The following is a 26,441-nucleotide window of genomic DNA, read 5'->3' on the forward strand; positions in this document are numbered from 1 at the left end:
TAAATCATAGAAATAATTCAGGAAAATATACTAAATACCTTTCGCACATTATTTATTTTCGATTGTTCCCCGTGGAATGTGACCGCGTCATGCATAACTTGCCCCCTTGGCCTATTGAATCTTTATGGATCTACTTACAAATACCGGATGCACATGGCCTACTTAACCTCTAAGCGTTCGCCTGTTTTTTTCTCATTGCCAAGCGACAGCCAAGTCACTGACAAACGCGAATGGGTCGGATGGAGTGGTAATATTGAATTAGATAAGATATACGAAGTCTACATGTACCTTAGGTAGGTATCTTAGGGTAGAGTTCGACCGCATGTCACACCTTCTGATAAGGTTGTGATGGAAGTTCCCGGTTGCCGATTCCCGATTGACAAGACCTCCCAGGTGGTCCCGCTCGTATTCTGGAGATTTAAATCCTTCTAGTCTTGTAGCTCTAGCCGTTTTAGAAGTGCTAGCTCAGGTACTAGCGCTTAACCTATGAGAGTAACCAATATTGCCTCCTCGGGAATAGCGCGTTTGTCGAAATACGCTATTGCGCTGGAAGAGTACCTAAAATGAAGTGAGGACCAACGCCGCAACCTCCTTCATGCCATATCGCAAAAAAAAAAAAGCCTACATCGTTAAATCCATTCGAGAAGCCATACCACTTGACGGTATATGTTTTTCTTTAGCTCGGCGTACAAATTCATACTGTTCATCCTGTAGAACAACGAGATCCTCATAATGACCACCCTCAACTAGTTTTGGAGGTAGGGTTATACGCTCTGCGCATCGAATCCTCCGATAAGTTTTCCATCTTCTACCCCTGGCCGTGTTCGCAGACATCACTGGCTCAAGATAAATCACGGGGACTTCCCATTGTCCTTCTGGCGTCAGGACATCACACTGCAAGGTTGCAAGTAATATGTTGCCATCCGATTTTGCGCAGCATCCGTACTCGCCGATTTCCTGTTGGTTGATAATATTAAGAGAGATAGAAAGCCCAGCATTCGTCAGCGAGTATGCCGATGCATCCCACGGTGGCCATAAGCTCGAAAGGGGAGTGTCTGCAAAGTCAGAAGGCGACTGAGCCAAAAGTCCGCTGCTCTCATAGTCTCCGTACCATACGAATATGGTCATGTCGAAAGAGAACTGCATAATTTCCCGTTGCAATCTTCTAAAGGCGTTCTGTGCCCCTTCGCCGTACAGGACTGGCATGTTGACTTTGAACATACCCATTAGACAATACGCGACATCTTCGGCTCGTGTTGTCTCTCGTCTAGATGCCCATTTCATCCGCTCCGCAGTACAGAAACCGTCGAGAAGATCCCTATCCTTCAGTAGATCTATGCTTATCCTAGTTGATTCAGCAAGGGCGTCGAGTAAATTGTCTCCGTCTTCAATGTCAGACCAATCGGAGGCAAAAAAGTATCGTCGTTTGGGAGCGATAAATTCTTGCAGCGTCCATCCCCTTCTTATCCAGCGTGTAGTCCGTACTCTGGCAAGAAGCTGATCCCTAGTCACTTCTGCTCTTCCTGACGAGCCTGTTGCTTCATCTGCATACTTGTGCACGTCTTCGAGGTGGATAAAGCACGCGCCGGAGTCATAGTAATACATATACGCAGAATTGATTGCTTCTGTGACGTCGGCGCTATTACGCTTATCGATACAGCATGTGTCCATCCATCCATGCCCGAAGCCATATGCCAGCGCTGTCTTACAGAAGCTGGTCAGCTTTTTCCATCCCGCTCTGTCCTGCAGAGCTGCCCGATCTCCTTGTACCTCATGGAAAAGGATCTCATCAGATCCCCATGTGTGGGAGAGAATCGCAAACGAAAGCCCCTTCAGTTGAGCCTCGTTGAAGTATTTGAGGGTAAGTGTCTCCGTATTCAAAAGCCACATCAGGTTAGGTAGTCATAGAGGTAATTACGAACACAAGAATTGGAATCGTATAGCTTAGATACCTGTTATATCGTATATATTAGGTACCAGCTGAAATATATATACCTGTTAGGACCTGATATCAATTCTGCCCGTCTCAACCGCCTTTTACTTGCATGCATTAATTGCGGATCCTTCAACCAACAGAAACCAGTTAGCTCTTATATCACGTCAGCCATACATTTGAAACTCATCTTCCCTCATTTTCTACAATGTGGCGTACCTCTGGCCCTGGCTAGAGCGTCGGGGTCGGGGGTATGGTGTGTGGGATTATTTTGAGATATAGGGAATTGTTAATAAGACCTGTCAGACATATCAGCCACATTACCCCTTATAATACCCCTCGGTTCTCCGGTCCGCGGCACTTAAACAGTCTTTTGCGATAGCAGCGTCCCTGGGGACAAGCTTGACCTTGAAATCCCGAGGAATTGCAACCAGTGCCGATTTTATAGCGTTGTAGTCCACATAGTCCGTATTAGGGGGCTCGGTCTCGCTCGCTATGATTTTATAGCACGAAATAAGGCGGATTAAAGCAGTATACAGCAGTCGAGATGCTATGTATTGGCCGGAACACGCGCGAGCTCCAGCTCCAAAGCTTAGGTGGTTAAGGCCGGCGGATTCACGTTCCGTTGGAGGATTAAGGCTCTGCAGCCACCGTTCAGGGTCAAATTTACTAGCACTCGGTCCAAAGTGGTCGACATCTGGATGATATGAGTCTTCGTAGGTACATGTTCATTTACGAATATGTTCTACTCACCATGGTTCCCCGCTTGGGCATTAATCAAGATCATGGTCTTGGGAGGAATAATAGCGCCGTTCCAATTCACCTCCGTTACTGTCTTCCGCGGAAGACTCATAGCACTAACGGTGTAGTATCGCTCTGCCTCCTTTACGATGGCGTTGATATACGGGACTTTCTCCTGTACGTAAGAATCTTCCCATGCATCCCGGATGTCTGGATAGCATCGCTTAATATCTTCATAAGCGCGGGCTTGCCAAACCTGTCCTTCCTTGGTTGATAGGGATCCGATGGCAGAAGTTAGGGTTCCGGGAATTGTTTCGAAGCCGCCTGAGACTAACGACAGACAAATTGATGATACCTCCACTCCGGTAAGCTTCGTTTCTTCGTCCTTCAAGATAGCAGCAGAGATGCAAGGTTTATCTGTGCCTTGCTTTATCATTTCTCGAACCTTGTCTAGAAGAAGCTTAAGGTACGCATCCCGCCGTTCTCGTAGTTCCTTGGAGCGAGCATTCTTCTCGTTATTAGGGAAATATCTCAAGATAGGCACGTAGTCTTGCATGTTTTCCGATGCGCTGCGTAGGAGCGAGATGGCCGAGCCAACGTGGAGGATTTCGCGTAGAAGGTCATCGTAGACGGCGTCCATGCGAATCCCGTAGCAGAGGGTTAACGTCGTGTTGAGCGCATATCTTTGAACATAGGGTCGCACGCTGATCTCGGTCTCTCCGTTACGGCTGTCCTTACATAGATCCCTTATGATACAATAGCTCTCTAAGTCAAACATGGGATGATATCTTCTCAGGGCAGGCCTACTTAGTGCTGTTCCCGCAGCTTTGCGCTTCCTATTACAGCTATCATCCCAAGGCGAGGAGCCGATCGTGAAACCCTGGGTGCTACTGATGAGCCCATGGAATGTATAAAGCTTTGGCCTGTCGATAACCGCGTTTTGGTGGCCAACTAGCATCTTCCTACAATCATCGAACGAATTAACAACTACGGCTCGAGTGTTCCCTAGTCTAATCTGGAATACGGAGTAGTTGTACTGACGCCACCACTTCTCGCAGACGCTGGCATGGTCGCCACCAAGCTTGAGAAGGTGGCCGAATATTGGGATTGCGCCAGGGATCTCTGGTATCCCCCTGATATATGGAATATCTGTGTTGCATGTAACCTTTACGTTCTTAGCGAAGCCTGAGAATGAGGGATCTTGTCGAAATGAAAGCTTACAATAAATAATAGGTAAGATACTAAGACTACCGCTATAGCGATCAATATAGGTCCGGCATCTTGGAAGTCCACGGCAAATATGCTAGGTAAGCTTGTTTCTAATCGAGCCATGGCTAATGAGAAAGAATACTTGGAGATTTCTTCAGATCGTGATATAGTAGAATAACGTGCCAGTCATTGAAAATCAATGCACGGGAGAGTAAAGGTGTATCGTTTGTTCAAAATTAAATTAATAAAACTGTTCTCGATAGGGATCTCGCATGCGATATCTCAACTACCCCTCATCGCGTATGTGTTATTACGTGCGTCTTCCTTGCCGTACCTCTTATCTCGTTGCAACCAAAGCCATCAGGATGCTGGTCTTCCCGTTATCAATATGCCGTGCGTCGACGGCCCGCAATCGGATCGGGCCTGAGCGGAGCCATTGTCGGACAAGCCGGCAAGGCAATCGTGGCGGGAGAGGGTACGCTTACTCATGATGATGATGATGATGATGATAGCAATTATACGCCGAGTATATCTCGGTACCTACCTACCTATATACCTACCTAAGATACCTAACCTAAGGTATCTAAATGTATAATGAGTCCGTTAATGATATAAGCCGATTCAAATTCCATAAATTCCAAGATGCCCTAACGCCACTATTCGAAGCCACTATAACGCTGCTGCAGCTTGGACGATAGTAACGAGTCGGTCAAGAGATATCTGCATCATACGTTTGGAGCAATTGACGACCAACTCCACTAGCCTGTTCCGCATGCCAATACGTCGCCGCGAGTTCGTCAAGAGCCCTAAGGCTTCTTTCCACGTCGTCTCTAGCCACCTTCTTCGTCGTCTCTAGTGAAGTCTGCTTTAAATTGCGTAGGGCCACTGTCAAAGACAGAGATGCCGCGTACGGTATAAAGGGGAGTCTCGATACGTCCTGGTCGAGGAGGGATAATATCCGCTGGGCGCAGTATTTATGCCTGATCTTAGAGCTCTGGATTTCGGTGGATGACGTGCTTTTCGTGCCGCTGGCTTTCCCAACTTTGATCTGAGGTGGACGGTAGGATATGACACCAATAACATTATATAGAAGCTCCAGCGAAGCTTGCGTACATGGATGCAGGGTTTGCGCCTTGCAATCCTCGACTAGCTCTTCGAACTCGGGCCAAGACGCGTCCCATACGCAATCTTCTCTTGCCATCTCATCCGGCGGCCGCGCCTGGTATAACTCCAGAACTCGATCGAGCATTTGACACAGACGGAATAGCAAGGCAAGGCCCGGAGGTAATGTCTCCATTACAACACCGTCTTTTGGCGGCAAGTATATTTTGTTCATGTGAATCATAGTTGGTCGACCCGTGACCATGGCAACGATCTTGTCCAATGAAAAAAGGGAACAGAGTACTTCCACGCGACGTGGTTCCAGAAAATGATCGCTCGGCCGTGAAGAGTGGTTTAACCCGGCGGAGTATGCGAAATGGACGGCCAGGCCACATAGACGGGCGACTTCATCGTCACCATCTGGGCCATAAGAGTGAAAAGTCATCAGGGCGAGAATCTGGACAAGCTCCAGCCTATCGTCGACGAGACCGATATCCTGAGCTATTTTTAGGACCCCGAAGAGCCTATCGGCAAACTCACGGGGAGTCTTGAGGGTAAATTGCCCGTCGTCGGATTCGGGAAGGTTAAGGTATTGCCTAGCCGAGGGGCTCTTAGAAACGACCAGGCAAATAGCCTGCCTAAACACGATGGCTGCCGGGTTATCTCGGCTCACTGGGTTGACGAGTACCGGCGCATTGAAGTCAACGATAGGTAGAATTGGGTGGATTTCTTGCCTATATATCTCTATGATGGCGTCGAGATCCGATTTGGGAGGCAGAACCTGGAGGCATTCGATTTCTAAATATGGCAGTACTGCCCTTACTACCATGGGTAGATACCCTACAGCAACACCCGGGCGCCGCTCAGAAGGTGGTGCCCTCATATCCTGAAAGGAGGGGCGTAGGATACGTGATCCAGGGAGCTGTCGCGCCGGGTCCATTTCTATACCCAAATTCGCGTAAGCAGAGAGAAGCGAGTGCGCAGACGAAGGCCCAGCGAAGGGGATTGTAAGTGCTCTAGTCGGTCTAGATGACAAGGCTTGCTGATTGGCATTATCAATCTCTCTGGATTCCAATGACTCGGACGGCTGTTCACCCAATGCAGAGAACTGCGCATCGAGCAGATCCGACACGGCCGTCGTTACCGGATGCTTAGCTCCCCCCTCCTGTTGCGCCGGGGTCTCGTCGCCAACGCAGTGGCTACATTTCCGTTTCCCTTTCCTACATAGCTCACACGCTTTTTTTACTTGCTTGCGTTTAGACCCGCTGCCGTCGCTAGGGTCTCCGAGAAACCTGATTCTCTTCATGTCGTTTTTTTTTGTTAGGAAAGTGTAAGGATTACCACAGAGATTAATCACAAGAAAGTCCGCAGGGCCTAGCGGTGTGTGTGGACGTGGACCTTCTCGATGTGGCAAGTCCGCGGATCGTCAGCGTAATGCGACGTTATGGGCTTCTGCGTAGCTCTATAGAACATTCACTATCAACCACCAATATCAATGTCGCAACGGGATAGAGCATTCTGGATCTCGAAATGTTCTTACTATGTAGATCTGAATTAATACTGTTTTAGAATAGTGCTATAGAGCATCGTCGCATCTGTTGATGTTTATATAAAGGGCGAAGTTCATGGCCCTGTTCGAGTATCAACTCTAACATTAATTCCTTACTTTAGGTACACTCGAAACTGCTCAACCGAATTTGTCGCACTTTGAAATACTCTTAAACCTCAACATGCATCTTTCTACACACACATGGATGAGGCAAGAGCCTCTCGAGGTGACTTTCAAAAGGGCAGCTTCCTTAGGTTACTCGTCGATCGAGCTTGCTGGCGAACCCTCCCGATACGGTATTACCGAGACACAAACCCTCTTAAAGAAATACGATCTATCATGCTGGGCCACTGTGACAATCATGTACGGCTCCCGAGATCTGTCTGCGGTGGACCCATCGCAGCGCGCGGATACGGTTAGCTACATGAAGAGTGTCATCGACCTAGCCGCTGGATTAGGAGCAAAGACAGCAACTGTGGTCCCTTGTACCGTAGGCAAGCTTCAGCCGGCAGCGAGCGCGTCTGAGGAATGGGGATGGGTCGTGCAGGGTGTGCGAGAAGTAGCCCAGCACGCCCTACGGAAGGGGGTACGTATAGCGATTGAGCCTCTCAATAGATTCGAGACGTACATAATCACCAATACGTCTCAGGCATTGAAGCTTATCGACGAGGCCGACGTGCCAAATCTTGGCGTCGCGTTTGACCCCTTTCACATGAATATCGAAGAGCCGGACCTAATCGCCGCGCTGCGTAAGTGTGGTGACGGGGTCTACGACTTCCACCTTGGGGATAACAATCGTCTTTCTCCGGGCGACGGTAGCCTGGATTGGCCTTTGATCGTGCAGACGTTACGTGAAATTGGATACGATGGTGGCTTGGCTCATGAAGCTATGCCGCCAATCGATCGGTCTTCCGTCGGGCAGTTTGGGTTAAAGCAATTGGAAGCCGAACCGTGGGATGTCGACGAAGGGACTTTACAATTTCTCAGAGACCACGCTAGTGGTGTATTAAGGGATGATTACTACACTGCTATGATAGCGCGGACAGCAGAGACGATTCTCCCACTGATTAAATAACCTAGTTGATGTAAAGGGACAGTCTGTAGACTCCAAGCCTCAGGATAGAATATTATGTTAGGTACCAGGTAGGTAGGTACTAAATAAACACTTTTTTTCCTCAAATCCTTACAATTATGGACGGAATATGCATTAGATTAAGTACCGTCACTCGTATTGTATGAAAGGGGAAACGTCGCGGACATAACAAGGCTGGTCCGGTAACTTATGCAGCCAAAAGGATTTAAGACACAAATATCCGAGGACCTGCGTAGCGTTTGGGGGTTCGACAATGCTCTACCATCTGCGCAGAAGACAATACATGATATGCAAGGCTAGCATCAACCATTACCATCCTACAGAATATGCGACCTCATCGTCAGATTTCCTGTCGCCTAAGGCGATCATCGTTATTTACAAAGAGAATTGGTTTGTAATCTAGTGATAGTACCTAGCTAATAATCTCACCTCCGTCTCATCAGTGTTGTCTAACTAGGCCATATATATAGCACGGAATATTCCAGCTTGGATATGTTTTCATTAGTCTTCAAAGTCGTTCATACTTCATACTACGTATCTTGACTGTGCCAGCTTGATTGTTTTTCGTCTCCCAAAAAATACACCTACGATGGATGCTCCGAACACAAAGCCATATCATTTACCTCCTGATGCCGTTTGGTTTAGTCAGTAACCCAACACCACCCTATTCTTCTTCTTCTTCGTCTTCCGTATAATCCCTAACCAATGTGTACCTAGTTACCGGATGCTCTTCTGGAATCGGCCAATCTCTAGCTGAGCTCATCACGAAGACTTCAAACCGCTTGGTAGCTACAGCTCGCAAACTATCAGCTTTATCAAGTCTTCCAGACAACGACCGCGTCCTCAAGCTAGAGCTGGACGTCACATCTATTCCCGGCATCGAGGCTGCCCTCCAAGCTACGGTAGAGAAGTTTGGTCGCATCGATGTCGTAGTCAACAACGCGGGCTACTCCCTCGTCGGTGACACTGAAGGTGCAGAAGACCAGGAATCCCGAGCAGTGCTTGACACGAACTTCTGGGGTATGGTAGACGTGACGAAGAGAGCTCTGGGAATCATGAGGGATGTGAATCCCAAAACCGGACAGCAAGGAGGTGTGATTCTGAACCTGAGCTCCATGGGTGGCTGGTCTGGCTTTCCGGGGGGCTCCTTTTATCACGCCAGTAAATTTGCTATGGAAGGATGGACAGAGGCTGTGGCAAAGGAGTTACCGGCTTCTTGGAACAGTAAGTACCTACATATCATATCCTCTGTTTTAAGAATAACTGGATTGGAAGATTCGGCGCAGCCGCTTATATCTACACCAAGTGGACAACTTGCTGATGGTTGAAATTGATTAGTTCATTTGTGCAACATCGAGCCTGGAGGTGTAAAAACCAACTTTGCGACGTCTTCTCTCAAGCCCATGGCCAAGAGACACCCAGCCTATGCCGACCCTAGTTACCCTACGAATGTCTTGTTGGCGTACATGGAAAGTGAGGGGGGCCGTAGCTTGTGGTCAGAACCAAATGATCTCGCTGCAGCCATGTATCGAGTTGTAAGTCGCGGTCAGAGAATTCCGATTCGTGTGCCACTAGGACCGGATGCCTGGGGAATGATAGCGAAGGACCTCGAAGACACCGAGAAAGATCTAGAGGACTTGAAAGATATCAGCTTAAGCGTGGGTGACCCGAAACAGCTAGAGACTATTAACTTTTTGAAGTAGTCTTAGGTACCTAAGGTAGTTTAGCAATATACCTGCAAGTTAGGTCTCTCACACCTTTATCAGCCATCGCATCACACAAGCTATGCGCATTATGGCCTATGGGCCTATTAGAGATTAAACTTGGTGTAGTATACCAATCTTATTTGTTAGGTCTTATTTGCTAGGAACAAATAGCGAACCCCTCAACGGGGTGACTACCTACTTTGGGATCCGGATTGACGTTATTCGCGGGGTATTTGATCTCATTTAGAGATATCCTCATCGCGCCTTAACGATTCGCCAAAGATAGCAAATCCAAGAGATAATAAACCCATTGACGTGATTTAGCTAATTATTGATACAACCATTATACTTGGTGTAGGAGTTAGGTATGGGGTTGAGATATTCTTATATATAGAAGGTAGTTAGAAGTTCGGCATATTTGAAAGTTAGAGTCGGAATCTAAGGGTCGCTATAATTAATCAAGAATATTCTTTCGAACACTAATTGATACTTAGGCACCTACCTAGTCTATTATCATGGCACCTCCAGCAGCGGATGTTGACGTCCAATCCGACGTGCAGGGGCAACAGACTACCAAGAAGTCTGTCGGTCCTGTTCCCGTCAAGACATCGACCAGTTCTAGACTTGACGGACCCCTAAAATACTCTGGAAGTCTCGACTCATATGAGCAATTTGATGTCACCAAGGTCATCGGGCGCGAATTCAGCAACCTTCAGCTCAGTGAGATTTTACACGACGACACTAAGATTCGTGACTTGGCAATCCTCGGTAAGCAAGACCGTCATGTTAGGCAGACATTGGTAAAGCTTCAAGTTTCTAATTGTCAAAGTCTCTGAGAGGGGCGTCGTGTTCTTCCGAAACCAGGATATCAACATTGACGACCAAAAGCTGTTGGGCGACCGACTTGGACAACTGACCGGCAAGCCGGAAACGTCCAAACTTCACCGTCATGCTCTTTCAAACGGCAAACGAGGCATCCCTATTGATGAGAATGGCCGTCTCGATGATGAAGTATCTATTATCTCTTCCGAGCAGAACCGCAAATTCTACAAGGATCGATATACGGCCTTCTCTAAGAAAATCGCTAGTCATGGCTGGCATGCGGAGTATGTGCTTAGCGTTTATGCGTATCGAAAGGATTTAATTACTCACATTAAATAGTATCACGTTTGAGAACATCCCTTCGGACTACGCTATCCTCAAGATCATCCAACCACCTGAGGATGTTGGTGGTGACACCTTGTGGGCATCAGGCTACGAGGCTTATGATCGCCTCTCTCCGCCTATCCAGAAACTAGCAGAGAGTCTAACCGCTACACATAACCAACCAGGTTTTGTGCAAGTGCAGAATGATTTCGGTGAAGAGCTTATTGACCAGAACCGAGGTTCTCCTGAGAACAATGGTCTCGATTTCAGAGCAGAGCAGTAAGTCCAATACTCTAGACTTATCTGACTATTACCTAGAGTCTTCAGTTAACGCTGCCCAGTCCCTTGATTCGTACAAACCCTGTGACTGGGTGGAAGAGCTTGTTTGGCGTGGGTGGTCAGGTTGAGCACGGATGGATCAACGGAGTCACCGAGCGAGAGAGCGAGATACTCAAGGCCTATTGTGAGTCGCCAGCCAAATGCCGAGACCTAGAGAGAATATCTAACAAGATATTACTTAGTCCTCCAATTAATCGTGGAGAACCATGACCTTCAGGTCCGGTTCAGGTGGAACAAGAATGACCTTGCCATCTGGGACAAGTGAGTTACTTTATCAAGAAAAAACTAGGTACCTGTTATAGACAATGGCTCTAACAAACGTTTTCTAGCCGCTCCGTCTTCCACACGGCTACAAAGTAAGTTACCCCCTATAGCTTTTAGGTTGTCATCGTGTAATGTGCAAGACTAACATCGAGGTTAGTGACTACATCGGAAAGCGTCAAGGCAACCGAGTTGTGTCTATCGGCGAGAAACCGTACTTTGACCCAAATTCGAAGTCACGCCGTGAAGCTCTCGGACTTCTAGGGCCGTAGTTCGAATAGTTCGGATTATGATTAAAGTATAACAGCAAGTAGTTTGAACTGTTTAATGTTGGCTTGGAATATTTGGAGAGTTGGGGATCAGTTCTGATTATGGATATGTCCGGGTTCCGAGATTGCCTACAATACAGGTAGTTCAATGTTTTATACAGAGTTCTCAATTGAAAATAAAACCCCGCCGTGTATGTAATAAGGTACCTGGTTCGAGAGACTCGGGATGACCTGCGACTTCTAATACAATACCTAAGGTACGGTACTATGTACAATACAGTAGCGAAAGAAGTACCTAAGGCTAGCAGGCAGGCGGGGCAGAAAGTTAAAAGTCAGTTAAAGGTTAGATGCTAGTGCTCCACCTTAAAAGAAAAATTGATGGACCCCTACCTGCTTTTTTTTTTTGGAGCTTCTTTCCCGCGCCTTCGACTTAACTTTTCGCGGGTCACGGTCAAAGCTTCGACTTTTTCCCTCGTGAGAATTTCTCTCTCTTCTTTCCACAAACACCCACTCAATAAATACATTCACATTTGGTAATACTCAACCAATTCACACATAGTCTTGTCGCTTCGATCACCTTTATTTAAGTTGAACAAGTGCCTAAGCTATAAGTTCGAGTGATTGGGGGTAATCTATTCTCATTCATCTCGTCGCATCCTGCGCGAGACCTTCGCGAGTGACTCCCCGCCGCCATCTGTTCTGCCCCGCCTCATCACTAAACCTCACCAAACCTCCTTCTGTCTCGAATCTTGCGTCAACCGTAGTATTCGTCCAATCTTTACTTCGTCGTCCGTATTCAATCACATACTTCGCCGTTTGTTTGAAACAAGCGGCTCTAAACCTTTCGATAATTTCCCCTTCAGTCAATATGACTGATCAGGTGGTTCAGCCCGAGGAGGGCGTGAAGAACGAGGTTCCAGAGGTCCAGAACCAGGAAGTTGTTGACACTAACGCCGAGGCTGTCGAGGAGACCAAGACCGATACTCAGGATGCTCCCGTAGTTGAGGAACAAGAAAAGCCCGACGCAGCTGGCGCTGAGAAAGACAGGGCTGAGGGAGAATCAGAAACCAAGGCTGATAAGGATGCATCCGCGGCTACACAGCCTAAGGAAATGTTGAAGGTCAACAGAAAGGGTTGCGAAACCAGACAGAAGTCAGACGCTTCTGTTCTCCCCGACTCGGACAATCCCCAGGAAATTCGCAAACAGGTAAGAAATAGTTCCTGTATTTTTTGTATCCCACGTAACAATTTTTTCTAATCGTCATGTTCTAGGTCGAGTTTTACTTTAGCGATAGTAACTTGCCTGGCGATAAATTCCTGTGGGCTCAGACCGATGGCTCCAACAATAAGCCAGTGCCTCTGTCCGTGATCTGCAACTTCTCGCGCATGCGTCGTTTCAAGCCTTATTCAGCTGTCGTCGAAGCTCTCAAAGGTAGCAAACATCTTGTTATAGAGGGACCCGAGGGCGAGGAAACAATCCGCCGAAAGCAAGCCTACAAGCCGGCCGATGATAGGCAGTACCAGATCGACGAGCGTAGTGCTTATATCAAAGGGTTCGGCGAAGAACAGTCATCAACCCAGTTCGACATCGAGGCTTTTCTAGCCCAATACGGAGAGTTTAACTCCGTGCGCCTTAGAAGAGCGGATGATGAGACAAAAACATTTAAGGGATCCGTATTTGTCGAATGGGCCAACAAGGAAACACTGGATAAGTTCATGGCTCTAGAGCCTAAGCCTCTATGGAAAGAGCACACCCTGGATATCAAGACGAAGCTTGAGTATAAGGCACTCAAGGCACAAGAGATCCGCGATGGCAAGATTCCCATGAAGGGCTCTAACCACTTTGGACGTCCTCAGCGTGGTCACCGTGGTGGTGGCCGAGGTCGAGGATCTCATGGAAACAATCGAGGTTCTGACGCTAATGACTGGAAGAAGCGGCGTGACGAGGATCAGCGAAACGGCTTCAAGGACCGTCGCGACCGCCGTGATCATCGCGGCCGAGGCCGTGGTCGTGGTAACAATCGTGGACGGGGTAGAGACCGTGGTGACGATAACGGTCGTGCAAAGGAACAAGAACGTCCCGCCCCGCGCGACGATGGCAGACCCAAGATCAACACGAGCAAGGAGAGCGAAAAGATGATGAAGGATGAGAATGCCAAGCGCAACTCGGAAGCTCAGGCAAACGGAAAGCGTGCTAGGGATGAGGATCACACAGATACACCCCCCGCAAAGAAGGTCGACACTAAGGAGGCTGTTGCTAACGCCGCATGAGCAAGCCAAAGAAAAGTTATGGACTCGTCACATACAAACGACATGCCCCCTTCTATGCGTCTTTATTTCACATTGATTCCCATAATTTTCATAGCTCCTCCTGTATGCTATTGCGCTCAAGGCACTCAAGCTTTGCATTTCAAGGTCGGACCTGGTAATGGAATTATTGGTAGGGTTCGGAAGAGGCGTTCACGGGTTCTTTAGATACCTTTAGGTACTTGCTAGGCATGAGAAATTTGCGTCTAGCTACGAAAAAGAAAAAAAGGTCATGATTTGAGGCTGTTACCTATCATATGCTCGCCGCTGCAGGCGACATAGCCTGGCTTGTCAGTATGTACAATCTCTTCGCAGACACGATAAAAACTCAAATGAACCAAGAGAGGTAGTTCTAAATTCTTCTCATCTAAATACCTTTTTTTCTCCTTTCCACCGAAGTAACAGGCTCGTGCCACACGGTTATGCTAACCACCCGCAGCAAACGGGCTCTTCTTCCTCAGTGCCTCTCCACTGTTACAAGAGTCAGTAACAACTTCTTTAGTGGAGATATATAATGTCTTGAAGGGAATTGATCACGGGACAGAAAAAGGAAAGAAAAACACGTACTATTTCCACAATAATATCGGTGAAGGCCAACCTATGGCAATACCGAGGAATGCCATCAGGGAGTTGCCCCAGCCATAACCCAGTCGATCATACATGTAAGGCGCAAAAAGCGGGAACCCAAAACCGGCGAGAGATCGCAGCACGGTAGCGGCGCCGACGGCGCTCGCGGCGTACCGCTGGTACGAGTCGACGACGAAGGCCTGCAGGGACTGGAAGCATATGATAGCGCCGACGGCGAAGACGAAAGCGCCGACGTTGGGGCCGATCCAGTGCGTCTTGAACTCGGCCGTCCAGCCGTAGATGAACAGGCCGAAGGGCACGAGGACGGAGCCCGGCACGATCATGGGCACCCGGTACTCGGGCTTGCCGACGCCGTACCGCCGCTTGAGCGCCGCGTACACCCGGTCTTGCAGCGGCGCGCTGGTCTGCGCGCCGACGAAGAACCCTAAGCCCAGAGAGATGTAGTTTAGCCCGCCTATCCCGATGGACATCCCGTACCCGGCCGGGGGCGGGGAGGTGAAGAGCGACGGGAAGGACGCGAGCAGGAGGTACATGAGGCCGTAGATGTACATCATGTACAGCGCGATGCACTGGACGATGACCTGCGTGGCTAGCAGTCGGAAAGGCCTCGTCATGGCCGTGCCGAGGATCGTGGGAAGACTTCTGCTGTCGGACTTGGCATCGTCGTATGGCGTTTTCAAGGCGGCGTTTCCGGTTTCGGCCATGAGCCGCTGGCGTCTGCGGTTCAGCAGGAGAGGGGCGTAGGTCTCGCGTAGGAAGAATAGGCCGGCTCCCTGGATGACGGCGTCGGCGATGCTGGTCGCCCAGAAGGCCCAGCGCCACGTCGTGTTCTCGGTTATGAAAGCGCCGGCGATGGGGCCGACGGCTGGCCCTAGGAGGGGAGCTAAGCTGTATACTGTAGGGGCAAGAGTTAGTGATGATGTCTTGTATGTGAAGATTAAATATATGTATATGTCCTTAACTTAGTGCTACGTACTTGATATGGCGCGACCACGCTGTTCGGGAACGAACAAGTCACTGAGCACACCACCGCCAATAGCTAGAGAGGCAGAACCGCCCAGACCGGAGAGAAAACGGAAGGCGATTATCTGGCCCTTGGTACGCGAGAAACCACAACCGAGAGTAAAAGCAAGGAACCCGAGGTTAGAGTACTGCAGCACGGATACTCGACCGTAAATCTCTGCAAGCGGTCCCCAACTGTATTTTTGTTTTGTTTTCTTAGAGTTAGCAACCATGGAATTGGGAACAGAAGATATAGATATGTAAGTACCTAAGATAGGGGTTAAAAGGAAAGGGGGGGGGGGCGACTTACACCAAGGGCCCTATAGCGTAGGCGAGGACAAATACCGAGAGTACAAGGTTCTGCTGGACTTATAAAGGGGTGCTTTTTGTTAGATTTTTGTCTTACTAGACTTTTTATATAGTATAACTAGGGGTTAGTTAGGATTTTCTTAACTCACATCCTTCCGCAATACCAAACTCGGCGCCAATTGCAGTCAGACTCGGGGCCACCATGGAAGAGGATACGGGCGAGACGAAGGTGAACATGGAGACGATGAAGACGACACCCCATTTCTTGGGAAACGGCCAGTTCTTGGGGTTTTCTGGATCGTCAGGGCCTGCCCAGGTCACCAGGTTAGGATCCGTGGTGTCCGCCGCGGTCGCAGCAGCAGCAGTGTTTTCCTCTTCCTCCGTGAGTTGGCCATCTTCTAGATCTCGCCGCGATTCGATCCCATCTCGTACCTCAGAGATGGTCCTGGAGAGAGCCCGTGAGACGGTTCTCGAAACGAGCTGTCCGGAAGCATCGTGTGGTTCGCGATGAATACTACTATCGCCAGTAGTCTCCGAGTCACTATTTGAGTCCGGCTTAGACTCGCGACTGTCGCATTTTTCTAAATCGTTCTCATCGCTTGTTCGTGACTCCCTCATACCAGCGTTGGCTTCAACATCGGTTGAGCCGTTCTCGGCTCCGACCTCCTTACCCGCTAGCAAATTCTTCATCACCACTCTCCAACTGACCAAAGAGTTTATTCCAACACTACAAGATATACCTAGGTATGTACAACAACTAGATGAAATTATAGGGTCCAATATTATTCAGCCAAATTTACGTGGAAGGAAAATAGTATAATGCGCTAACACCAAATGGCAACGAAACGAAGACTCCGGCGGTCGTTCTTATATACACTGTAATCACGGTACTTGCAGTCGCGGAATACGGGACAAGACGAGGCGAATAGGGACCAAGACGGAGATTACCTATAGGTTAGCGGTAAAGACCGGATCCATCCATTACGTAGCCGTACGTCCTCTCCCAACATATAACAGCCCACTCTTAGACATCTGCAATTATGCTTTCGACTTACATAGGTAAGATCGGGGGGTCGGGGGATGAAGGACGTGTATTTGGAATTGCCCAATCAAGGCGGGCTAGTTACCCAACCTTTCGGCTATGGTCGTATCTACCGGATATAAACAGATTTGGGGGATGACGGAGGATTTAGCATCACTGGATAAGCCAGTTCGGTGCCGGTTCGGTACCGGTGCGGGTTAAGATTCAGAATATCACCTACCTACCTACCAACCCCATCGCTACCAATAGTATTAGTTAGGTACCTGTTATTATTATTGTTATTTTCCCTCCTTCCGAAGCGGACGCTCTAAGTCCGGTGAAGACTCTCCTAAAACGGAGATAAGTAGCAGTAATACCGGTCAGGGTTTAGAAACGGAGTTACATCTATCCAGCTCTTATTAGCATCTCCATTATAGTCAGACAAGTTCGTTATAAATTTTCAGATATACTCGCGACGTGAAATATCAGCGATATCTCCCCTCGATGCCTTATACATCGAAGTGAGGCTATACTTAAGTCGCTAAGTTATTCTCAGGCATAACGTAGCTGCGTAGGTAGTTGCCTACCTATTTACACGACACAGCTACTTGGAAATGAAAACCATGTTAGAAATAATAACCTATACCTAACCTAGGCAGAGGGAGTTGAGTATCTTGTTTAAAAGGAGTTGAAGATCAAGTGTAACAGAATCGGGTAACTCGCTTCTCTCAAAAGAGCTGTTACTTCTTCACGGCAGCACGGTTATAATGTTGCCGATCATTTACTCTCGCCGATCAATAATTACCTTGCTCAACTCTAAAAGAGTAACATAACATGATGCAATATTATTTTAATGCTTCTTCAAAATTCAAAGCCTATTGGCAAGATAAGACAGATATATCTCTACCATGAGGTTACACATATGCAAACCAACAAGGTATTCAACAAGGAGCTATACATGTAACTAACCAAACAGGGTTTTGCCGAGATATAACGTTAGGGAAGAGAGATATTAAAGTATCCAAGTACCCAAAAGTTGCTTCGGACCTAATCTATCGATAAGAGTAATTGAGCTTGAGCTTGGGCCACCACACATGTACATGTAGGTTAGGTACGTACTACTACATACTTCGTACTTCATCGCATCGCACGTGATCTCCAATTAAGATATTTTGGCGGGCAGCAGCAAAAAAAGTCCAGGGTCTCAAAAAAGAATCGCGGAACCTCGAATTGAGGATCACGACCAAACAACCGGACGCCGTTGTTCGCATAACGGAACCCCGGGGAACAAACAGCCGAGATGAAGCCCAGAAGGTATCACGGTCTGAAAAGACCGGTAAGTCACCACCAATTTTACCAATACAATTTCTTGTCTAATCGACAGAAATAAATCTCATCTTAATAAGATAAGTTAACCTAAGATTTCGTTTTTTAATTTTTAATTTTTAATAGAGACTTCGGCAAAGTTGGAACAAATACAACCTCTTCAACATATATCGCATGAGAGATCCGAATCTCGGTAGAGGTGACCTTGAAACCTTCTTCCAGCAGAAATGGAAGGCAAAGGGCATGCTGCGAAACTACCACGGAGAGCACGTCGTCGAGCGCAAGTGGGTGCGCATGTTCAGCCGTCGCTTGCTGAGCGTCGCCGAGATGGACCCCAAGTATATGGCCAAGTACGACGGTTCCGAATTGGCCGCCGGTAGGGGATCCGGCAAGGACAAGCCCCCGAACTGGTCAGATCCCACCGTCCCGAAACCTGTTCAGACCCCCTACATGCAGATGACATTCGCGCCTATGGAGAGGAGATTGGATATCGCTGTCTTTAGGGCTATGTTCGCTAGTAGCGCGAGACAGGCGAGGCAGTTCTGCGTCCACGGCGCTGTGAAGGTCAACGGCAAAGTGGTTAGTATCGAATATATGAAATATCGAACATCGAAGAGACACGCCCACTAACACACGAACCGCACAATAGATGCCATATCCCTCCTACCGTCTAAACCCCGGCGATATGTTCCAAGTCGACCCCGACCGCGTTCTATACGCAACTGGCCTTCCCAAGCCCGATCCGAATAAAAAGAAGAACAAGAAATCCGCAGCTAGGCGTGCCGATACAGAATCCGAGGAGCCGGCAGAAGAGGAGACGGAGGCAGGCGCTGAAGAGGAAGCTGCCGAGGAAGCAGAGGTACCGGAACAGGACCCCGACACGACCGACGCGCCAGAACCCATCAAGGAAGATATGAAGCCGACGAGGCAACAAATACAGTCCATGGTCGAACAGGCCAAGACGATATTAAACGAGGAAACCGACCTCGGCGTGCGCCAGAAGCAGCAGCTGCGGAAATTCATCAAGCAAATACGCCCTCTAGTCTCCCGCGCCGGCCGCCCCGATGCCTCTCCGCAAGCCATCACCGAGGAGCTCTCGAACCTAGTCGCGAGTCTCAACCTCTCCGGTTCCTCCGCGGAGGGTGGTGCCTCGGCCGCGACGGAGCGGTCGACGGGCAATAACTCCTTCGACGACCTTAGCAAGGACGAGCTCAAGGTGCTGGAGAAGCGCATGGCCGAGTACATACGCGAGGAGGAGGAGAACCCGTGGGACCCGAGCAAGCCGTACAAGACCCCCTGGCAGCCGCGCCACTACATGGCCCCCTTCGCCTTCATCCCCAAGTACCTCGAGGTCAACCACAACATCTGCGCCGCCGTATACCTGCGCCACCCCGTCGCCAGGGTCGGCAGCGCCGAGGTCCCCACGCCCTTCCCCGAGTCCGTCAGTCAGCTGGCTTTCAACTGGTACCTGAGAAGAAGGTAAAGCAGCTGGAAGTGGGAGCTGAGGCTTACCTTGAAATCTTTCGGCACCTTTCGAGGGAGAAGGTCAATGGTTTGGTTCGGCCTGACTCAGTCTAAAACCTAGCATTAAGTGCTTGCTGGATGAAGACGAGCTAGGTAAGGTACCTAGTCAACGTCAACCAGAACGAAAGAAAAAAAAAGACATATCGGTAGATCTCGATACCATACATTGTATATTACGAACGCTTACGAGCTAAGAAATAGCTTCTTTTTTCAACTTGGCTTGTTTGGCTACTCTAGGGGCTTGTCGGATTAAGGCGGCCTGGTCGGCGGAGATGCTTCTCGGTGCATAGGTATATACCTTAGGTAAACCTAGGTATCTATGTAGAAGTAGCATGTACAATATGATGTGTATCGTCGTCAGTGAACTGTTGTCGTTTTGGTACCGTCTTGTGCCCTACTTCGTAGTCGTGTATATGAGATAGGTAGGTAGGTACTAATTACCGTTCATGCCGAGCAGATCTCCCTCTGCCTCTACTTGAATACGTGCTCCTAACTAACTACCTAGATACCTTAATGTATTCAGAGGCTCTGAAACGAGTTGCCTTTAGCAATTACGTATGAAAACATGGTTTAAGAGATATAGTATTTACGTACCTGATTCACCAGGTTACGGGTAGTAGATAGATAGGTATTCAAAGTGACCAGTATATGTGTAAAAGAATGGTACAAATCAAAACTACTTCTACTCATTAAAAAGCTGCTGGCAAAGCAATGTATGATTCGTCTCGCAGGATTAAACAAATAATACTTTAATGGATAGGTATATTTGTCTTATATACTACCTCTAGGTAAACATGAATTACACTACACTAGGTTAACAGGTTTAGAACAACACCCAAGTTAAATTTACACACCACTATTACAACGTCTAAAAGCCTAAAAAATCAAAAGGCAATAAACAAATCGCACAAGTCACTTCACTATAAAAGCACCAAACAGATAAGAGAAAAAAAAAACAATCATCCTTTTCTTAATTCAGACGACCTAAACTGAGAAACACATCGAGGCTAGAAAACACAAGGAAAACACAGGACAGTGGGTTGGACGTAAGGAAAACCAAGAGTGAGCCAAGTTCGTGGCCAGATGTGCGTGAGTCGAGAGGGCCCCCTCTTCGTCGGATGGCACCAGCCAGCGAGGCCGGTGAATACACCCCACCCGGTTGGACAAGAGAAGGGGCTTACTCCTAAAATACAGACATCTAAAAATTTTTTAGGGGAGCATTACAACTCTGACGTCCTCCTCCGCGTCCTCCACGAACACACCAAGCCGCCTATCGACTTTCCGCCAGTTCCGGGTATTTTGTCGTGACAGCTGAAAAAAAACAAGCACATATGATCGTGAAGGAAAATAAACGGTAGGACGAAAGCTTTTGACGGAGGCAACGAGCAACCTGTTGTCTTCGAGAGGGTAGCGTTCGTGAGGAGGGACATTTCGACCAGATAATAAGAATTAAATAGATGCTTTCCTGCCATACCTATTCACTATGCTGTAGATGCGCCTCTCTCCGAATCACATGTAGCAAGTCGAGGCGGGTTTAACGAGACATATAAGGCAGCCTGGTGCATAACGTCGGAGGGAATAGAATACAGTCGTCAAAATCCTGAACCAACTATATCTCGCCGCAATGTTCAAGAACGCCGGAAAAGCAACCCCAGACATCAGGAAACTTTGTTCCCTCGAAAGCCGGTCTTGTCGTTTTCATGGGAGTTGCCGGGTGCTTTTTTTCGGTACCGCTAACCACGGCCAGGAGTTACTCATCCGAGCATTGTCCAGCTGACAATGTCTGGTGAGGTATATTAAGTGGTGAGTAATTAAAAGAACAGAGGGTTGAATAGACAGAATGACGAAGTGAAAGAACGCGGCAGGCTGGTACTGTACGGGCATCATGAAGGCTCCGGGCGTAGATCATAGATTAGTATAGGTTGGTCGTTAGAAGAGCTTAGTTCCGTAAGGAGAAACCCTTTCGCTTGCCTTCCTTTTCTATGGGTCTTCCGGATTCGATTCGGGACTTCTTCTCTTCGAGTTCTAATCGTTGCCGTTCTAGCTGCTCCTTCATCTCTCTATGACGGGCGTACAGCTCTTCTTCGCTCTGCTTCAGCTTGCTCTCCTTCTCGGCTACCTTCTGCTGGAATACCATCTTCATTTCGGCCTCCATCTTAGCAAGCTTCTGTTCGTGCAGAGCACGTTCCTCTTCTTGCTTGACAGCTGGGTTAACCTCCTTGAAGACGCTAGGATCTTGAGCAACACCCATAGCAGTAAGCTTGTCTGTTCGGTAGTTTTCGTACAGAACGTTGTTGGTGTGCTCCTTGAGCTCTTCCATGTGAGTTCGGATTAGCATTTGGCGTAGCTTGACGAAATCACAGTGCTCCTCGTTGTCAACTTCAATAACACCCCATGGGTATCGACGGCCACGAACTTTACGTCCATCGGCATTGGTGACTTCGTTGTTAGCGCCAACAACGGCGAAAGGAACCTTCGACATAATTTCATTGTTCTCTGCAATCGTTTCTTCGTCATCCAACTCGTATCGAGGGCCCTCAAAGATCTGAATACCGTGGTGCTTGATATCTGCGAGGATCTACACGGACAAGTCAGCAATGTGTAAAATAGGTAAAGGCGTACGAATACATACCCTGGATTTGAAGCCGGCAATCTCGTCGTCTGTAAGGGTATCCGACTTAGCAATTACCGGGATCAGATTGACCTTGGTGTGAAGACGACGCATAACTTCGATATCCAGAGGCTTCAAAGAGTGACCTGTGGGCTGGATGAAAAAGACGCAGGCGTGGATACGGTTGTCTACGATGTTCATCCGGTTGACCTTGTTCTCCGCATCTAAATAGGCGTCGTAACGCTGCTCGATGTTGTCGACAATTGGTCTCCATGACTCGTCGTTGTTCACGAAATCTCCGAATCCTGGGGTATCGACAACAGTCAGGCGTAGACGAACACCGGCCTCCTCGATATCGGCACTGATGGACTGAATAGAGACGGTCTTGGGTATTATGTCAAGGCTCGGTCCCTTTCGGTCCTTAGGCGGGTAAAGAGAAGTGTTGAAGAGAGTGTTGACGAGAGTAGATTTACCCAAGCCAGATTCACCTAGAAAGGGCCGCGCTTAGTTCTATAACCGGTTGATCAAAGGGAGATGGTAGATCTCTTACCGACAACCATAACATTAAAGTTAAAGCCCTTTCGGACACTCTTGCGATGCCATTGGTTTGGCAAGTTCGCAAAGCCAACGTAGCCGGTCAACTTCCTTCGAACGATGTTCTTGTTGTCGTTGATGATCGGGCCCGACGTCGAGGCAGCAGCTGGAGCTGTTGGTTTGAGGTCAGAACTCGGTGTAATGGACGGTTTGGGTGAGGATTTGCCCTCAGTCGGCACAGGCGATGCTATCGTACCGTTTGCAGCTGCTACTAGTCAGTATGATTGATATGGTACTTTACCAGATACGAGACAACGTGAAAAGGAGAGCAAATTGCAAGAGGCTGCCAGAAGAGTTATTATACCAGCAAGCGGTTGATGGAAATAAAGTTCTTCGTAAGACATCGGCTTCAGGGGGCCAAGAGACGGAGCATCCACGACCAACATGCTACGGTAATGTCGAACGGAAGGGGGCCTGTTCTCCTGGTCTAAACGGGTGCTTGACCTCACGGCGGGGGATGGGGACGGAACCGACTCTCTCTGAGGCAAACAGAAATTTTCCATGATGTGAGTGCCGTCCAATTGGACACTGCGAGCTCGTGCCTTGCCGTGAGGGCTAAGGAAAGCTGGCATCTTGCAAATTGTTGAGATTTTCTTCTTTTTTTGTTTTTTTTTCTTGGGTTTTGAATTGATGGGACAACAACTGTTTCTAACGATGGTCGAATATTCCAAAGAACCAAAAAAGAGGTCAAGACCCAAGAAGTGATAGATCAACCAAAAAAAAGGTGAGGTTGAGGTGGTAAGTCGGGTAAGCGGATGGAGTTGATGCTATTAGGATGAAGGTGTTCGATCGGGATAGAATCCATTTTGGCCAAAGCAATGAAAAATAGGGTTTGTAGGTTGATCAAGTGCTGCTTCCATCACGGCGGCGACTCTTGCAATATTGCTCTCCTCTTCTTCGATAGGTGACTGCATCAGCGGGAATCGGAAAGGGCTTACCCATAGTTAAATACGTCAAGAGATGTCAAGACTTAAAAGATACGGTGCGGAGAAAGTGCGAGATCTAAGTCTACAGGTACGAGATGGTTAGTCTAGATTCCAAGGTTCATCGTTGCTGTTTATGTGTAGGGCAAGATGGGAGTTGACTTCTAAGAGGGAAGGGGGGAAAGGGGAAAGAAAGGGACGGGGAAAGTTGACGCGACAACTGGGTTCCGGCTTCTGAGAAAAGGTTGCGAAATGAAAAGAACCACAGATCACGGGAAGCTCAACGGAACGGGTTTGACCCTGTATATGTTGTATATGTTCCCATGCATCTTCGTGTCTCCCCGACGTTGTTCCTGCGTATATTCCTGTGTATTCTTGCTTGTCCCTGTATATAGGGGTCTAGATATGTATGAAACATGAATTTCGGTGTTCACGTACCCAGGAGATGGCTTTTTAAGTCGCGTGTCAATTACAAAAGGTCGCAGAGCGTTTTCAAACGGATATTGGAGATGAAGCGAGCGGAAGAAGTTAAAAAAAGAAAGATAAAATAAAAAGGGTCGATGGACGGACTCTGCGCGTACCGGTTATCTCTTCAAAATCTAGAGAATGTCGCGGGGTGGCAGTAATAAAAACGATGAATTGGATGAATGGGATGGTTGGGATGGCAGAAATATTGCCAGTCTACCAAATTAGGAGAAGTTGAAGACTAAACGGAGGGAAGAATTTACGTGGGAAAATGAAGTTGAAGGTGGTGTGTAACCCGACCTCCTTGTTTCTAATGTCTCCTCGTTCAGAAAAAAAAAAATCAAATTTGGGGCCCTGGCTTCGCCCTGGATGTTTTTTTTTTGGCTTTAAAAGGGGCTTGGGCTCTTAAAGTTGCTTGGGGTCGCGTTACCTGTTAGGTGCATTTTAAAACAATCCCTGTAACCTACTACCTTAGGTACTTACACCAATTACTGTACCTGAGTCCCAAATTGCCTAAGTTTAGTACTATAGTACCTACTAGAGTACTGTTTTATTAGGCCCTCTTTCCAGCTAGGTACCTATCTCACTATCTCACTACCAAATTACACCTGGCAATTAGCTGTTCTACTACCTGTCACTGTTAATGCGCTAGAGCCGAGTGAGACAAGGATACCCGATGCACTTTAAAGACACTTATGGGTACCTACCTGGGTGTGGCTAGGGACCTTACACAGAGCTACCTGAACTTATCAACAGGGGGTCGTTATTGGGCGGAGTATTTAATCAATTAGTCCAGGTTGAAGGGTAGAAAAGCTGCTTTTCGCTTCTGCATCGGCTCTGCAAGCTCTGGTAAGCTTTCTGCCACCTCATCATATCTTCTATCTTTATCGACTCTTTTCTTTATTTACTTTTTCTTTTTCTTTCGGTTCAAATATTCTCTTCCACCACTGTTCGTTATTTTTTCCCTCGCGATTTTTATTTGCCCAAGACCTAATTATCATCAGGTCGAATTATTTACTATGTATTAACAAGTACCTAATCTATTTCCCTTGCTTGCCCTTACCTAGGTAGGTACTCAAATGATAGGTAGGTACCTATATACCTCAGGTATATTCCTATGCAGGTTAAGCCTGTTAATTACGTAGGTAGGTACCTGTACCTGCCTAGCTATCCCCGTGCGCACCTAAAGGTACCTCATTACACATGGATGGTCCACTCAAATTTTATATTGTGAGGTACAAGCCTCGCACAGGCAAGGAGACGAGAGCGAATCGAGAACTACATACATTTTGATGCAAGGCGAGGCAAGCCAAAGCAAAGCAACCTGACATGAAGATAATAAATACTAACTTCCCAATCGTCAAATCGTGGATGTTCGTAAGCACCGACGATGCAGAAACTAGTCATATTGCCTCTGCGGAGACTCGTATTCCTCTTTGTTATACATACCTAACATGTATCTTATATATAGCCTGCATGTGGTTGCTTATGCGCGTAGAAGTATGTTGGGCATTTGATGTTCGTGTTCGCAGGAAGAGTCGAGTAAAGGTACATTAACGGCAGGGAGGTACCTAGCTACAAAATTAAAATGGTCACCAATTCGGTGCGGGATGGCATGTTGTTTGTGTGGGGAACCCTTTTCAACCTGCATTGCCCCCTTTATGCAATAGATTTACTATTCGGGAATCTTCCAAGGTTCTCTTTGTTTTTGTACAATACCGAGGTACCTATCTGTACTGCCGTATTAAGGTTACAGTGCATCAAACCGATGGACCTATGGAAATTTTATTGTTTCATAAGCTCTCAAACCTTGCACACACGCGTTTACAGATACAGATAACCCCTATTTTCTTTTTCTATATGGGGTAATTAGCTAATGGTCTTAAATAGAAACAATTTTATTAACACTTTTAGCCTTTGCCAAATAAGACATCGAGTATCTACAATTACCAGTTAGTTATATGAACTATTAAAATTCCTATATCTTAGGTACGGATACCAGTAATTGCGGAATATTCGTGGTGGCGGCCCAGTCCTCGGCATTTTGAGCTACAAGTATTGAAAATAATCCTGCGTTCTTATATAGACGTCTTATGCGCGTCGAATCATTATATCAAGTACCTATCCTGCTATCATATTTATGAGGAGTATGCTCTAAAGGAGCTTGAAAATTGGTAAAAGTGGTTAGGAACAGATAAGGTACCTCCTATTCATCCTACCTCATCGACGAGAGGAGAATGCATCAATAGACTCTCAAAATATGGAGGGAACCTTGGGGGATGTCTATTGTATAAGTATAACACGGTGTTGCTGCTATTATTCGGCGTCGCTATACCTAGGTAGGTATGTACCTTCATAAGAAGTAGACAATATAATCAAAGTAAATTTAGTCTTGTAACTAATTATCATGAAACCGAAAGTACC

General features: G+C 47.6%; 10 protein-coding genes across 10 annotated transcripts; 5 read left to right on the plus strand and 5 right to left on the minus strand.

The window, feature by feature from the left end:
* Nucleotides 1-129: 129 nt before the first annotated feature.
* F4812DRAFT_419831 (uncharacterized protein) lies at nt 130-1,961 on the minus strand. Its single transcript, XM_047933387.1, has one exon. The coding sequence runs from the start codon at nt 1,888-1,890 to the stop codon at nt 622-624; it is 1,269 nt and encodes a 422-aa protein (XP_047791966.1). The 5' UTR covers nt 1,891-1,961; the 3' UTR covers nt 130-621.
* Nucleotides 1,962-4,125, minus strand: F4812DRAFT_419832 (putative cytochrome P450). Its single transcript, XM_047933388.1, has 3 exons — nt 3,896-4,125; nt 2,687-3,839; nt 1,962-2,630 (listed from the first exon to the last, which is right to left on the minus strand). The coding sequence occupies exons 1-3, from the start codon at nt 4,004-4,006 to the stop codon at nt 2,254-2,256; spliced, it is 1,641 nt and encodes a 546-aa protein (XP_047791967.1). The 5' UTR covers nt 4,007-4,125; the 3' UTR covers nt 1,962-2,253.
* F4812DRAFT_419834 (uncharacterized protein) lies at nt 4,053-6,356 on the minus strand. The gene has a single exon (XM_047933389.1). The coding sequence runs from the start codon at nt 6,288-6,290 to the stop codon at nt 4,593-4,595; it is 1,698 nt and encodes a 565-aa protein (XP_047791968.1). The 5' UTR covers nt 6,291-6,356; the 3' UTR covers nt 4,053-4,592.
* Nucleotides 6,357-6,409: 53 nt separating this feature from the next.
* Nucleotides 6,410-7,669, plus strand: F4812DRAFT_419836 (xylose isomerase-like protein). Its single transcript, XM_047933390.1, has one exon. It carries the CDS (start codon nt 6,715-6,717, stop codon nt 7,606-7,608), a length of 894 nt encoding a protein of 297 aa, XP_047791969.1. The 5' UTR covers nt 6,410-6,714; the 3' UTR covers nt 7,609-7,669.
* A 546-nt stretch (nt 7,670-8,215) lies between these two features.
* Nucleotides 8,216-9,329, plus strand: F4812DRAFT_457055 (NAD(P)-binding protein; the record flags this gene model as incomplete). The annotated part of the gene is made up of 3 exons (XM_047937100.1): nt 8,216-8,270; nt 8,344-8,850; nt 8,965-9,329. 3 exons carry the CDS (start codon nt 8,216-8,218, stop codon nt 9,327-9,329), a joined length of 927 nt encoding a protein of 308 aa, XP_047791970.1.
* On the plus strand, nt 9,282-11,653 carry F4812DRAFT_419854 (taurine catabolism dioxygenase). The gene is made up of 7 exons (XM_047933391.1): nt 9,282-10,100; nt 10,162-10,438; nt 10,494-10,757; nt 10,820-10,941; nt 11,000-11,078; nt 11,147-11,173; nt 11,239-11,653. The coding sequence occupies exons 1-7, from the start codon at nt 9,848-9,850 to the stop codon at nt 11,348-11,350; spliced, it is 1,134 nt and encodes a 377-aa protein (XP_047791971.1). The 5' UTR covers nt 9,282-9,847; the 3' UTR covers nt 11,351-11,653.
* Nucleotides 11,654-12,050: 397 nt separating this feature from the next.
* On the plus strand, nt 12,051-13,862 carry F4812DRAFT_297629 (uncharacterized protein). The gene is made up of 2 exons (XM_047931201.1): nt 12,051-12,554; nt 12,620-13,862. The coding sequence occupies exons 1-2, from the start codon at nt 12,216-12,218 to the stop codon at nt 13,616-13,618; spliced, it is 1,338 nt and encodes a 445-aa protein (XP_047791972.1). The 5' UTR covers nt 12,051-12,215; the 3' UTR covers nt 13,619-13,862.
* Nucleotides 13,863-14,079: 217 nt separating this feature from the next.
* F4812DRAFT_450175 (MFS general substrate transporter) lies at nt 14,080-16,171 on the minus strand (the record flags this gene model as incomplete). The annotated part of the gene is made up of 5 exons (XM_047936062.1): nt 14,080-14,125; nt 14,222-15,137; nt 15,219-15,439; nt 15,555-15,612; nt 15,703-16,171. The coding sequence occupies 5 exons, from the start codon at nt 16,169-16,171 to the stop codon at nt 14,080-14,082; spliced, it is 1,710 nt and encodes a 569-aa protein (XP_047791973.1).
* A 1,590-nt stretch (nt 16,172-17,761) lies between these two features.
* F4812DRAFT_419864 (alpha-L RNA-binding motif-containing protein) lies at nt 17,762-19,918 on the plus strand. Its single transcript, XM_047933392.1, has 3 exons — nt 17,762-17,910; nt 18,027-18,479; nt 18,550-19,918. Exons 1-3 carry the CDS (start codon nt 17,875-17,877, stop codon nt 19,381-19,383), a joined length of 1,323 nt encoding a protein of 440 aa, XP_047791974.1. The 5' UTR covers nt 17,762-17,874; the 3' UTR covers nt 19,384-19,918.
* A 1,047-nt stretch (nt 19,919-20,965) lies between these two features.
* On the minus strand, nt 20,966-23,132 carry F4812DRAFT_469751 (Septin-domain-containing protein; the record flags this gene model as incomplete). The annotated part of the gene is made up of 4 exons (XM_047938905.1): nt 20,966-22,002; nt 22,057-22,523; nt 22,586-22,840; nt 22,934-23,132. 4 exons carry the CDS (start codon nt 23,130-23,132, stop codon nt 21,364-21,366), a joined length of 1,560 nt encoding a protein of 519 aa, XP_047791975.1. The 3' UTR covers nt 20,966-21,363.
* Between the last annotated feature and the right edge of the window lie 3,309 nt (nt 23,133-26,441).

The sequence above is a fragment of the Daldinia caldariorum genome (assembly GCF_022478825.1).
Source record: "Daldinia caldariorum strain CBS 122874 unplaced genomic scaffold F4812scaffold_4, whole genome shotgun sequence".
NCBI classification, from domain to species: Eukaryota; Fungi; Ascomycota; class Sordariomycetes; order Xylariales; family Hypoxylaceae; genus Daldinia; species Daldinia caldariorum.